General features: G+C 34.9%; 1 protein-coding gene across 1 annotated transcript in view; it reads left to right on the top strand.

Moving 5' to 3' along the window:
• dym (dymeclin) overlaps positions 1-14,676 on the top strand; it is an 81,052-nt gene that overhangs the window by 31,194 nt on the left and 35,182 nt on the right. The window contains exons 12-13 of the mRNA XM_039661050.2: positions 248-361; positions 660-754. Coding sequence (XP_039516984.2) covers positions 248-361; positions 660-754 — 209 coding nt within the window. The remainder of the gene's footprint in view (positions 1-247; positions 362-659; positions 755-14,676) is intronic.

Raw genomic sequence — 14,676 nt, 5'->3', positions numbered from 1 at the left:
GCCTATTTCCAAAAAAAGTGGAGTATCCCTTAAAGCCTTTATGTATAATGCATTATAAAGATATTCATATTATATTTTTAATGCCTTATACTGAAGGTTTTAAGTTAAGTGTTACTAAAATGTTTTGAAGTCAGTAGATTTCATCTTAGTTTTATCATGCAATACATCCCTGCATTACCCTTTAAATAGAGGAGCTTGTGTATCTATTATTAATTTATTTTTGTTTTCTCTGTTCTCTCTGTCTCAGGTGTTGAAGAACATCTCGTGGTATACTGAGCGTGTTCTGACAGAGATCTCTCTAGGCAGTCTGTTGATCCTGGTTGTGATTCGAACCATCCAGTTCAACATGACGCGAACCAGGGTGAGACCAGAACCAATGACTAAAACAATCATTTAAAAGCGAAGCTCCGTAAATATCCAGATCTTTGGCCGTGGGCACATGCAAGTTTATTATGTAACAGTGAGACTCACAACAACCAGCTCATGAGATTTACAGGGTTTTATATTAGATCTTTGAACACATTTAGTCCAGGGAGACCAATGAACAGAGCAGGTTTTTATATTCAAAGTATAATGGAGTCATTTCATTCTGTTTTGCCCTGCGAGAAGAAACAACACAAATTATTTATGCATGGTTTTATTGATTTCCCCTCCTTCAGGATAAATACCTCCACACGAACTGCCTGGCTGCCCTAGCCAACATGTCGGCCCAGTTTCGTAACCTACACCAGTACGCCGCACAAAGGATTATAAGGTAAGTTATCCAATAACTGACTAACTATTTGATATACTGTGTGTTCGGTTCGATACGATAGATTTGTGTCACGATACGGTTCGGTACGTTTCCAATACAACAAAAAGAAAGAAATGGCAGAAATTTTTTCTTGATTTAATTTTTTTATTATATTTTTATTAAAACTAACATCATAAAGTATGATATTTTTTAACTTTGAGCAATGATGTAGCTGTACTTGAGTTTTCTTAGGAGAATAAAACAAAACCGCTCCTTGGACAAAATGAAATGTAATATTGTAGTAGTAATAAATAAAGGTTTATTTTAGTTCAGATTAACATTTGAGGGCAGCAATTGTGTTCATAATGTCAAAATAAAACCAACGTGATGTTACTTGAAAGCATTATAGCCTACCTGCCAAACTTCCATGGTAACAGTTAGTGTTACTACAGTAAATCCATGGTGATTGTTGCTGATCTGTGGACACTGATTAATTCACTCATGGCTTAATGTTTCTCCTGGTTTCCACATCAGTGCCGTTTGATCCGTTAATAACGGAGAAATGTGAGTGTTTCTCACTAGATCTCGCAGGGATGTTATTACTTCAGTGGCGAATTCAAATGTTTTCTTTACTGGATTTGGCTGTGTAGTAACAGTGCTGCTTGATTAAGATCGACTCGCGCTGCATTGGTCCAAACTGATAAACGGTCCGTCAACCACGAGTAATAATAACGAGTAGCTCAGTTTCGTTCCGCTTGCATTACATTTGCCATTTGATTTTGGGCAATGTTGTAGTTACGCCAGCATCATGAGCGCGCTAGCCACGCGCGACGCGCCTACATTTGAATAACGAAATTTTGGTCGGCAGGAAAAATGTTCCAACGAACTGTTCGGTTCAAAAACGCGTACCGAAAACCGAACCGAAAGCCTCGTACCGAACGGTTCAATACGAATACGTGTTACACCCCTATATATATATCTCACACACACATACAAACATAAACACATACACTTATGCCAGTGCTAGTACCTTGTTACTACCTTGTTGGACCCCTTTTGCTTTAATTGACCTATGGCTAAGCCACGCCCTCAAACGCGATGAGCCAATCACAGTGCGCAGCTAACCCAATGCACTAGGACATTCTCTGCTTCCACGTCCATTGAAATGCATTGCAGTTAGTCAGTTTTCATTTGTTTTTTCTTTTCATTTCAAGTTTAAAATTTCAAACGGTGTGCATATGGGGTATGCAACTCCGACACTTGGTTCCCGAGAGACTGGGCGACGGTGTGTATTTTTTTTTTACCCTTTCCCAAGCAACATCTTAACCGAGATAAGTGTCTGCTCTGGATTAATTTATACGATCTGATCTAAGTTAAGTCAACAATGTATTTGAACGTTATCTTTAAAATCTCTAATGTAACGTTAGTCTAATATTAGAAAACGTTAACGTTAGCTTCTAGCTACGCTGTACATCATGTCACTTAGCTTCATTAACGTATCTGTAAATAACCTAGATAACAAATGTTAACAATGTTGTGCTGAATGATTCATGTAAATACTGTAGCACCAAGCGGTGATGGCAACGATATGCAGTTTATCACGTTTACACTGTGACCTGTACATTTTTGCCTGAAGCTGAAGCTTTTCATCGACCTTCTCAACAACAACATTACTAATATAACCCACCAATGCATAGTTAAGGCCCTTTAGGTGACTTCGAGATGATATATAATCTTTCTATCTCCAAAAAATCATCAATTGCCTCCTGTGAAATGTCTCATACTGTGACAGCTGCCATAGGGCCTGTCCCAGAATGTTGACTGTTTGTCCGAGTGAGTGGAGGGGGCGTGGCTTAGCCATAGGTCAATTCTTCATGGCATAGATTCAGCAAGGTGCTAGAAACATTCACAAGATTTTCTGGTCCATGTTGTCATGATAGCATCAGGCAGTTACTCACCTGCTCATCCCTGATGTGAATCTCCCATCCCCGCAAATCCCAAACCTGCTCTACTGGATTAAGATCTGGTGACTTTGGAGGCCATTTGAATTTAGTGAACTCATTGTCATGTTTGAGATGGTTTGAGCTTTGTAAAATGGTGCGTTATCCTGCTGGAAGAGCTATCAGAAGATGGGAACACTGTGGTCATAAAGAGGAATACATGGTCAGCAATACTCAGGGCATTTAAACGATGCTCAATTGATACTAAGGGGCAAGAAAACATGCCCCACACCATTACACCACCAGTGGCCTGAACCACTGATACGAGGCAGGATGATCCATGCTGTCATGTTATTTACACCAAATTCTGCCCCTACCATATGAATGTTGCAGTAAAAAGAGAGACTCATCAGTCCAGGCAATGTTTTTCCAATCTTCTTGTAAGTCTGTGCAAATTGTAGCCTCAGTTTCATGTTCTTATCTGACAGGAGTGTCACTGGTGTGTTTCCTGCTGCTGTAGCCCGTCTGCTTCAAGGTTGGATGTGTTTTGTGTTCAGAGATTGTCTTTCTTCAGACCTCGCTTGTAACACGTGTTTATATGAGTTACTGTTGCCTTTCTATCAGCTCAAACCATTCTGGTCATTCTCCTCTGACCTCTGGCATCAACAAGGCATTTTCTCCCACAGAACTGCCACTCACTGCATATTTTCTTTTTTTCATACCATTCTCTGTAAACTCTAGAGATGTTTGTGTGTGAAAATCCCTGTAGATCAGCAGTTTCTGAAATACTCAGACCTGCCTATCTGGCACCAACAACCATGCCACGCTCAAAGTCACTTAAGTCAAATTTTTTTCTACTTTCTGATGGTAAATGCATTGAGTTGCTGCCATGTTATTGGCTGATTAGATATTTATGTTAATGAGCAGTTGTATAATAATTATGTATACTATGTGTACAGTATATAATAATAATAATAATGTATAATATAATAAGTGGCCGGTACATGAGTATGTGTGTATATATATATATATATATATATATATATATATATGGTAACACTTTACAATAATGTTCATTAGTTAACTACATTAGTTAACATGTACAATATGTGAACAATACTTCTTCAGCATTTATTAATCTTAGTTAATATTAATTCCAACATTTACTAATACGTTATTAAAATCAAAGGTTGTATTAGTTAACATTAGTTAATGGACTGTGAACTAACATGAACGCACAATGAACAGCTGTATTTGTATTAACTAACATTAACAAAGATTAATAAACACTAACTAATGCATTGCTCATCGTTAGTTCATGTTAGTTAATGCATTTACTAATGTTAACTAATGAACCTTATTGTAAAGTGTTACCATATATATATATATATATATACTGTATATATATATATTAGAGCCAGACCGATATATCGGCCGGCCGATATTAAGCATTTTCTATAATATCGGTATCGGCAGTTATAAATGGCCGATAAATGAATATTTAAAAAATAAAATAAAAACACGCTTTAATCATCTCTCCTTGGCCTGTTATATTGAAATGTATGTTTTACAATTTGCAGTATGATGTTATCTATTGCTAAATTATGGCTCATCATAGACTAGCTAACCACAAAGCAAGCTAATGCCACTATCATCAGTGGAAGACTGCTAACGTTAACATTAATGAACTTGGAAACCACAATGAACTTTTTCTGCCTAAATAAAGTAATGGTTACTGTATTTATAACTAGCATATCTCTAGTTACAGTCCCTGCATTGTAAAATGTAAGTTATACTTGCGAGGAGTGAACATTTAGACATAGAGAAAAAGTATCAAATGTATCTTGTGCAGAAAAGTTAGCTTTTCTTTTACACGTGTGTGAAATCCAACAATATTTAATAAAAAAAAAATATCGTCCGATATATCGGATTTTAAAACCCAAAAATATTTGTATCGGTATTGGCCTTCAAAATCCTTTATTGGTCAGGCTCTAATATATATATATATATATACATACACACACTACTGTTCAAAAGCTGGGGCCTGTATACACACACACACATATGGTATATATATATATATATATATATATATATATAATTTTTTGTAGGAAATTAATACTTTATTTAGCAAAATGCTACAAAACATTTATATTTTAAATTTATGCTCACAGTTTGCACTAAAATATGAAGCACAACTGTCTTCATCAGAAATGTTTCTTCATCAAATTATCATATAAGAATGATTTCTGAAGGATCATGTGACACTGAAGACTGGAATAATGATGCTGAAAATACAGCTTTGATCACAGGAATAAATTTTACTTTTAACTTAATAAGCATAAGAGACTTCTTTCAAAAACATTAAAGTATACCCACCCAACAAACTTTATAACAGGAGTGGGTATATATGTAGCAATACTTATTATATAAGATTAAATCTAAATGTGTTACTTTTTTATCTTTAATAATAAAAATAATATAATCTCTTGGCAATTATAAAGTATGTAGTTTATTTGTGAGTGTGTGTTAGCCACTATTGTCGTTATCAGGCGAGTCCGTTTGTGTTCATGTTGAGAAAATGGGCTTATTTTCATCTGTCCAGAAACTAGATCTTGTTTATCAACAACAGTTGCTCACCTTTCCTGATCTCAAACAGGCGCTTTCGAACACTTCCATTTAGCCAACGTTCAACACAAACAGATCGGGTTTCGTTGCATGTTTCTTGTGATTCACACACTGAATTAAAGTGAATGAAATGTTTGTTGACTTTGGTAGGAAAACACCCGGTCACCTCATATGCTCTGAAACCGAGACACACAGGCTGTTGACAATCAACAGTTTGATTGGTTGGAAATTCAGCCTTTTGTTTCTTGAATATTATCACACATCCTTTTATGTAACATGAAAACATCGTGCCACGTTGTGAACAACAACGTAAAAGAGCATGTCCTCTGGCAGAGTCAGTGGCTTTAGTTTGAGCAACATTGCCATTTTATAATTGTCCTCTCATTCTGAAATACTTGTTACCATGTTTATGTTTTGGTTTTTGGTGCCCAGAATTTGCCATGACTTCATCTGAAACCAGAGGAGATTTAGCTTGCGAGCAGTAGATTCCTTAAGGTTTCTTTATGATTCAATTAGCGATTCTTTTAGGACTTATTTTAGATTGCCACTGATTTGGTCTTTTTTGACCCATTCATTAAAAATTTTTAAACTGATTCAAAGCCATACTTTTAGTATTTTAAGAAGCCAATTTGAACTAATAACGTGAGATTGAGACTGAGTCTTATTGACCAACTCATTAGAAAGAACCACTCAAAACATCCATACGTGAATCAGAATAGTTTGTGCATTAGCTGCTCTGATTTCGATTCTGCCATGGTTTCTTAAATTGATTCTTGAATTTAATTCTTCCTTTACCTTCTAGTACAGATTCAAACTGTTAATACGTGATATTGAGTGTTTTGATCTTTTTGATTCTTTTAAAAGAACTGCTCAAAAGAGTCATTTGTGAATTGGACTAGATAGTTTGCTGTTGTAGTTTAGATTCTGGTTTCTTAAAGATTCAATTAACAATTATTTTATTAATTTAGACAGATTCAAACGCCTGACATGTTATATTGAGACTGATTTGATTATTTTGACAATTCATTTTAAAGAAAGCTCAAAAGAGTAATTTGTAAATCAGAATAGTTTGTCCTGTATATTTCTTGATTTTTGGTTTCTTAATTGATTCAATTATCAATTATTTTAAACTGATTCAATTATCAATTATTTTAAACTGATTCAAGTCAACACTTGATATTGAAAGTGATTTGATATTGAAAGTCATTTGTTAATTGGACTAGATAGTTCTGTGAATTTAGATTTTGGTGTCTTAATGATTCTTTTGTTTTTTAGACTGATTCAGAGTCAGACCACTAACATGTGAGATTGGGACTGAGTCTTTCAATTCAATTCAAAACTCTCTCAAAAGATTCATTTGTCAGGTTGTGCTGTATGTGTGTCAATCAATTCTTCCAATTCACTTACATTAGAACTCACAGCTCAGCCAAATTATGATTTCAGTGGCGGCACAATCATAGTTATTGAAGAGGTTATAAATTAAAACTAGTTCTTGATACCCAGTAAAAACTTCTCCTCAGTAACACTAAACTCTCTTTCTCTCTCTCTTCATTTTACCTCATTAGGAAGAGCTTGATCCTGCCAAAAGAAAAAACGTAGCACTAAAACGGCATTATGGCACGTTCTTCTGAAATGTCAGCCATTTTTTTTTTCTCTCCAGCAGTGTCAGCATTTAATTTTATTTGTTCCTTCTCCTTCAGTGTGCTGTTTTATTTCCTTTCTCTCTTGGCGGAGGGCAGAGGGATTGGCAGGCAGCGCTCGTGTCTTGTTGGCATAGTCGTTCCTGGCGGGTGGAGATAATGCTCACCCGCGGTAGCAACACGTACCGTTTACTTAAATGCCCGTAGCAACTCTGCTAATGACGGGGGACGCTGAGCCAAGAACACTAATTGTACATTATAGTGGCGTTGCAGAACTTCCTTTTAAAGCTGACGGTGTTAGCGGTTAGCTCATAAGTTAGCTTAGCTGTGCATGCCAAGCGACAGTTTTTGGTTATGTGCAAGTAAGCAAAGGTCAGTGTTTATGGTGGCTAAATTGAATAATGATGCTATTTTCTCGGATTTCATTTAAGGGTGGAGTTGCAGTTTGGGTACATGTGCTAATGTCAGTCATCAGGCATGATTTCCTATGACCTTATATGCTTTTAAAGCAAACCAGATGCTGATGATCATGATTCATGTCAATGGGGATGGTCAGTGGTCGGGGTTGTTGTTAATTCACAACAGTGTATTTATTTATGTATTGTTGTAGTTTTTAGAAAAATGTTCAATTAGCTTTTTGTATTTTCAGTTTGTTTTTGTTTTAATGTTCAGCAATTTAATGTGTATTGAGTTTAAATATTAGTTATAGTTTTAGTTTAGTTATTTTCAGTGTTTTAGGGTTTCAGATTAAAGTTATTTAAATTTTTATTTAGTTTAAGTTGTAATGTTTAGATTTTCTTTAGTTTTAGCTGTATATCAGTTAACAAATGTTTATGATAGTTTAAGTTACTTAAATAACCCAATTATTATCATTATAAAGCACGTTTTATGTTCTTATATCCACAATGGATATAATATTTTTAAATTGCATTAGGCCATCAATTATAATGCCTTATTCTCTTCATAAAAAGTTTTTTAAAAAAGGACATCCGTGAAATCTTTCAAATGCACATAATTTTGTTATTTCATTTTGAACATCTTCAAACTAAGAAAAAAAATGGTTTGTTTAATAACTGTTCACTGATAGATTCTTTGCATGGGAAACAAAAATAGTTCTTCTATATGGCATTTTTATTTTTTTGAGGAAAAAAATTCATTTTAGCAAACAAATTATTTTTGAAAATTCTGTATGTATTGATTTATTTTGTATTAAATTGTTATGAATGCCTTTATTAAATAGTTTGTTCTGTTCAGCCCTTTCAGCCCAAAAAGACAGAAATTTGATCTTTCATTTTTAAAGACTTCAAACTTTTTTTGTATCTATTATTATATATTGATTAGTTGTATTTTGAGCACTTCTTTGTTACCATCTTGCATTAAAGTGACCGGTTTATTATAGATTTATGATGGACATATTTTAAACCAGTCCTGTCAGTTTTTATAATCTTTTTTTCTTTTTCCCTCTTTTTCACAACTAAAGCAATAAATCAAATATTATTGTAGAAGTTCTGCTTTGCTCACTGAAAGGCCATCTTCAAAGTATGAACCCCTGTTTTGTCCTAAAACGAACAAGTTGGCGATATTGCGGCAAGTCGCCGTCTCTTTTCCATTGAGAGCGGTTTTAAGGATACTGTTTTTCCATTTAATGTTTATGCGTTTCCTGTGGTGGGTGTAGATAGCACCCAGCTGCTTCACAAATGAGTAAGAACACTGTGTGTTTCTCTTTGATGCCTCTGTGTCTGTAAAAGTTTTGTATTGTAAGACTTTAATAGCTCCAGGCTGCCTGGAGGATTCTGCTTCCTGTGCGGACAGGAAGTATTTAGAGTTATGAGGCCAGTTCTGCATTGGATGAGTTGGAGGCGGACCACACAGATCAGAGTGTGTGTGTGTGTGTGTGTGTGTGTGTGTGTGTGTGCGTGTATTTCTTGTTCATTGTGTGTCATGGGATGTTGATGCTGGAATGACCGTTGCCCATAAAAAACCAAAACCACAGGATGAGATGAGAAACACACACACAGACTCGAAAGTTTAGAATTTGCTCAAGAAGCCAAAAAGTTGTTATTCACTGACTTTTTAAGTTTCGATACATGAAGGAAATCAATAAAACAATAAAAAGCAATAAAAAAGTAAGCTCAAGTTAGACTTAAAAATAAATAAATAAATTGTATGTATATATATATATATATATATATATATATATATATATATATATATTTGTATATATATATATATATATATATACATACAATATTTATATTTGAAGTTTAATCAAGTATAGTAAGTAAATGTATATGAAATGATTAAACTACAAATATAAATATTGTATGTCACTGCAAAAAAATATTTTCATGATTTGTAATCACAACATTTCTTCTTTTGACAAATCAACTTAGATCATTTATGTAGTTCAGATAACATAATATTTTGAGTTTCTGATGACTAAATTTTTCCATTTCAATGAACTTAAAATTTTAAGGCAGCCAGGTTACTTATTAAACCAACAATATTTTTTACAGAATTAATATATATATATATATATACATACAATATTTATATTTGTAGTTTAATCATATTTAAGTATATTAAGTAAATATATATGTAATGACAGTAATTTAATTTTTATATTATATTTTAATTATTGATATTTTCAGTCTCAATATGTTATATTTTTGTTTTGAAAATTGCAAACTTAATGTTTGTAGAATAGATTAAGTACATGTTGATTTATAACTAAGTATTTAGCGCCATTTGTTCTAACCAGGACACATTCTCCATAAAGTATAATGAGTGTGATGTCATTCATAATTGATCCAGTAAGAAGCGATTTAATTTGTAAGCTAAGCCAAAAGTAATGTTGAAAAGTCATTCATATTGATTACATTTTTTGTTGCCTTGCACTAATAAAACAATAATAAATGTATTAATAAATTTTCTATTTGGTATTCGAGAATATATATATATATATATATATATATAAACATTAAAATCTAATATACTTTATTTAAATAAGCAACAAAATAAATTAATTCAAGGTGTAATTTGTTCCCCTCAGTCCATACTGCCAATAACCTCAGGTTTGAGGAAGTGTTTCCCAATAAAGCGCTGTTATTGAGTGATGCAGAGACTCTCCATGTTAACCCCCGTGAGTCCTGTTCGCGTGTTCTGGGGGAGATCGGATCATGTAGACTCACGTAGAACTGCTATGGGTTTATTCGGTGACGTTTGAAAGGATCTCAGTGGACCGGTAGTGATCTGGCACTAATTGGAAAGAACATGGATTCTGATTGTTATTTTGAAAGCGGTATTGATTGTTTTGATCTTAAACCTGTCAAATGTAAATGTAAAGGTGTTAGATGGGTCTGTTACTTTTCACGAGATCCTTAAGGGTTTTGTTTTCCTCTTTTTTTTTTCTTTCTCTCTTTCACACTCTCACTTAGTTTGGGTGAACTACTCTAAGGAGAATGCTTTATTTTAATGAAGTAAATTCTCTCTTCACTCTTTTTGAATAGAGCTTTTATGGGGTTTTATGGGGTGCCCACGGTTGTGTAGATATAAATGTCTCATTCAAAGATAATAAAAGTAAATTCTTTTCATACCACTGAAAACATAGTTGTGGATGTCATATTGCATTTCTGTTAATAGATACTCAAAAATGTTACACATTGCACCTTTAAGACATTTTTTCATTATTTTCTTGAGAAACACATTTTGGTGGTGATTCTCCATATAAATTTGCAGTATTGCACTACAGTATTTTTTTATTACACTAATATTTTTAAGTATTTTCTATATTAAAGGTGCATTGCGCAAGTCTGAGTTTTTGCAGAACTATGCCCCTTCTGGCGACAAGCAAAACTACAACCAGTGGTGTGCGCGCTCATGGACCAAACACACGCTTGCACGAGCTGTTCATAAGCAAAGCATCAGCCGCACAAATCTTTTGTTACAGTCATAATGTCTTCAGAGGTAATAAAGTTATAAATCTGCAAGTCATTTTAAATATATAAAAGGAAAGGCATTTGAGTAAATTACACACTTATGTGTGTGTGTGTGTGTGAGGGGGAAAACGGGGCAGTAGAAAACTTTGTTTTTTGTTTATTTTTTATGTGCGTACTGTATCCACTAGGGGTGCAACGGTACAGATAGCCCACGGTACGGTCCGTACCTCGGTTTTTGGGCCACGGTCTCGGTTCGGTTTCGGTACGTTTTGTGCAGAAAGAGACTGCTATTTCATCCCAAAAATATGTTTTATTTTTCTTATGAGCATAAACAGAATGTCACAGTAGTAAGAACATCAATGTGTATGGAATAAATTAACACTCTAGTCTGTACTGAACCTCTTCAACTACCACTTATGAAATACAAAATGTAAACAAGCAAACTTTAAAATATTCAAGTGGATCCCAAATCCAAACCTTGATAACTGGTAAATGAAGTGATCAATGTGAAAGAAAAAGTGCACTTTTACCTTTAACATAAATTAGCTTGTGGTTTGAATAAAAAGAGCAGAGCAAAATAATATAATTAAAAAAAAAAATACTGCATTCAGGATACAAAGTGCAATGTTATTTACTCATCCACTTTTGAGAGATTCTTGTGCAACAATATACTGCAGTCAAAGTTTGACTGGGTTTGCGTTATGCATCTGTGCTGGGAATGTAGCGAGTGCGTGGAGCCGAGGTGAGGCTTATTTAGTAAGCGTGAGCGCGCTGGGGCGGGCACGTAACTTACATTCGCAGCCTGACTCATATGAGTATTCAATGTGCGGCGGCTCGCTAACAACAGTGGGTTGTTTTGAATGAGACGACCCGTGTGAACAGAACAGAACGGGGAGCGCTTTATGAACGTCTATGACGCGCGGTTGAACTGGCCGTGTGACAAACAAAGCGGGAATAAGCTGGACACGAGCGCAAGTTCGCGGGCGAATTTAATAATGCGGAGCGTTGTTAACTAATTGATCCATAGCTATATAGTAAGGCGCTCCCGAATATAAGGCACACACTGTCGTTTTTTGAGAAGATTAAAGGCTTTTAAGTGCGCCTTTTATAGTGCGGAAAATAAGGTAAAAGGATCAGCACGAACTCTATGGCAGAACCGAAGTCCCGCGGGACACGAGGTTAGATTGTCCCGTGCAGGGCTGACCGAACGGTCCGGGATTTTACCGTGTACCGTTGCATCCCTAGTATCCACTAATGATTGTATTATTATGGAAACACTTTCATGAACAATATAAGTTATTACTTTGCATAGGATCCCATTTGAGCCCTAGAGCAGAGCGGTGATCTCTCCATTTGTTGAAAGCCTTCCCAATGTTGACTTTCATCTTATTCCGACGCCTGGCTCTTTATTTTCTTTGTCTCACGTGGAGTTTGCGTTGAAGTTTGGAATGAACTACAAGCTGGTCTCTTTAAATCCATCTCCTACTTTTGTCGAAAGTTGACTAAAGTTGTGTCTCTCGAGTTCTTCGCTGATACGGAGAATGGCGGTGAATACACAAACCTGCCAGACATAGCCGAGCGTGAACGCGCATGACATCACGTCCCGTCTCAAACTCCGTCTCGAATCCCTCTTATTTATTTTACTGTACAGGATTATAGAGGCAATCGCAGTGATCCGAGAAGGGCTCATTCAGCCCATCAGGCAATTGTTTAAGCATGTATGAGTTAGAAAAACGGCTATTTTAAACATGAGTAGTGGTGCAATGTACCTTTTGAGTAATTTAATTAATAATTTTTTATACAAAATATTACGGGGAAAGTTGTTTAATTTGTTGTTGTGGTTTTATATATGAAGAGTTCAGATGCAAAAGCCTCTAAGTGCCATTTGAAATTTTCTTCTAAAATGATAATTTTTATCAAGCTTGTATATTTAAGTTCAGTAATTTCACTTGTTACTGAACTTAAATATACAAGCTTGATAAAAATTATCATTTTAGAAGAAAATTTCAAATGGCATTTAGAGGCTTTTGCATCTGAACTCTTCATATATATATATATATACGTATATATATATATATATATATATACGTATATATATATATATATATATATAGGTGATTTTCTTTAGATTTGCATCACAGTATTTTTTTACATTGCATTAATGTTTTATTAATTTAAATAGTTAAATAATTTCTTACATTATGGAATTGTGATTACGAGTTAAACATGCTTAATTGTCACATCTAAAATAGGCTTAATAAGCAACATAAATGAATCCAAAATATGATTTCCTTTTGATTTTGTGGTACAATATGTCCCTACATGTTCTTGACAAGTTTTGTGAGATTGTTGTGTCATGTTAAGGAGTGAACCCAGTGTTTCCTCTAGGATTTTTCCAAGCTGTGGGGGCAGGCCCATTTCCCCGGTGGGGGGGCCTTGTCTCCCCAAAGTATTATAATCGATCATGCGCATCCCGTGTGCAGAATGATGCACTTGAAGCAACACCAAGTCACAGCAAGCAATGCTTCACATTGAAAAGAACATAGCGAAGGGATTATATCTATAATATGCTTAGTAGGGCTGGACGATTTGGGGAAAAAGTCATATTGCCATTGCAATTACTGAGGTCAATATTGCAATTGTGATATGCGATTCCGATATAATAAAATGGTTTCATGAGTCCAACTTGCTTGGTTCTAAAGTAAAATGCACACACAGATTAGTGATCATTCTGTGTATTAATGTTTATTTCTCAACTCAAACTACAGACAACAACTAAATGATTGATAACACCTATAATGATCAATAAACCATCAACCAAACCATCATTACAGTGAAAACTATCAACTTTTAAAAAAAAATTATTAGGCTAAAAAAAAAAATTAACAACTTTTAAATTAAGTGAACTTCAAACAATCCCCACATAAACCCATAATAAAAACCATATTTACCTGTGCCCTTCCTGTCTTAACAGGTAGGATACAGAAATTGAATAAAGTTATCAAACAGTCTGTGCTGCATGAATTATAAATTATATATAGAATAATCCTTATTAAAGCTACAAAAGTTCTTTAGTCAAGATCAGTGAGTAAATTTCTAATTTCCCTTTGTTCTTTTAACTTGACTGACAGAACGCTTTATTCGCTGCTGGCCCTTTAAGAGCACCCGTTGCCGAGACGCGGATCTCACATGCGCCTCATAGCACACAACTCTTTTCGTCCTTAAGACTTTTCTTACGTTATGAAGATACTCGACAAAACGACATTTTGGCATAATTGTGTGTGTTATTGTTCGTTCAAGCTCGAAAGAGAACTGTATTCTGGCACGTGTCAGTGCATGCGCATTATGGCGCGCGTCTTTCTGCGAGTCTCATTTAGGGCATTCACAGGCAGCTTTTCAGTTCTTGTCGTGCAAAATGCGAAAAGGCATTTGCACAAATAAGAGCAGGATCGTGTAACACTAGTCAAAAGATGAAAAAAAAGAAGAGATGCTGCGTTAATAGCCCTAATTTGTTTATTTCATATAAAATCGCGGCATTTTGCGTTATATAATTGCATAGGTTTGAGATCGCTATTACGATTGCGATATGATTAATCGTGCAGCACTAATGCTTAGTGTATTCTATATGCAACAGTTTTTTGAGCCTTTTCTTTTAACAGTATTAAATTTCAGTGCGCATGAAGAACAATAGCACTCTCTCGACTCCATGCTGTAATCTTACTTAAAGGGATTGTGAAAGGTATGGGCAATAAACTCCACTCCAGCAAGATAAAGTCATTTTATGAAAACCATAGACC

This window comes from Pimephales promelas, chromosome 19, assembly GCF_988280905.1.
Source record: "Pimephales promelas chromosome 19, fPimPro1.hap1.1, whole genome shotgun sequence".
NCBI lineage: Eukaryota > Metazoa > Chordata > Actinopteri > Cypriniformes > Leuciscidae > Pimephales > Pimephales promelas.
The sequence above is the reverse complement of the archived record's forward strand: the minus strand, read 5'-3'. Positions and strand labels throughout refer to the sequence as shown.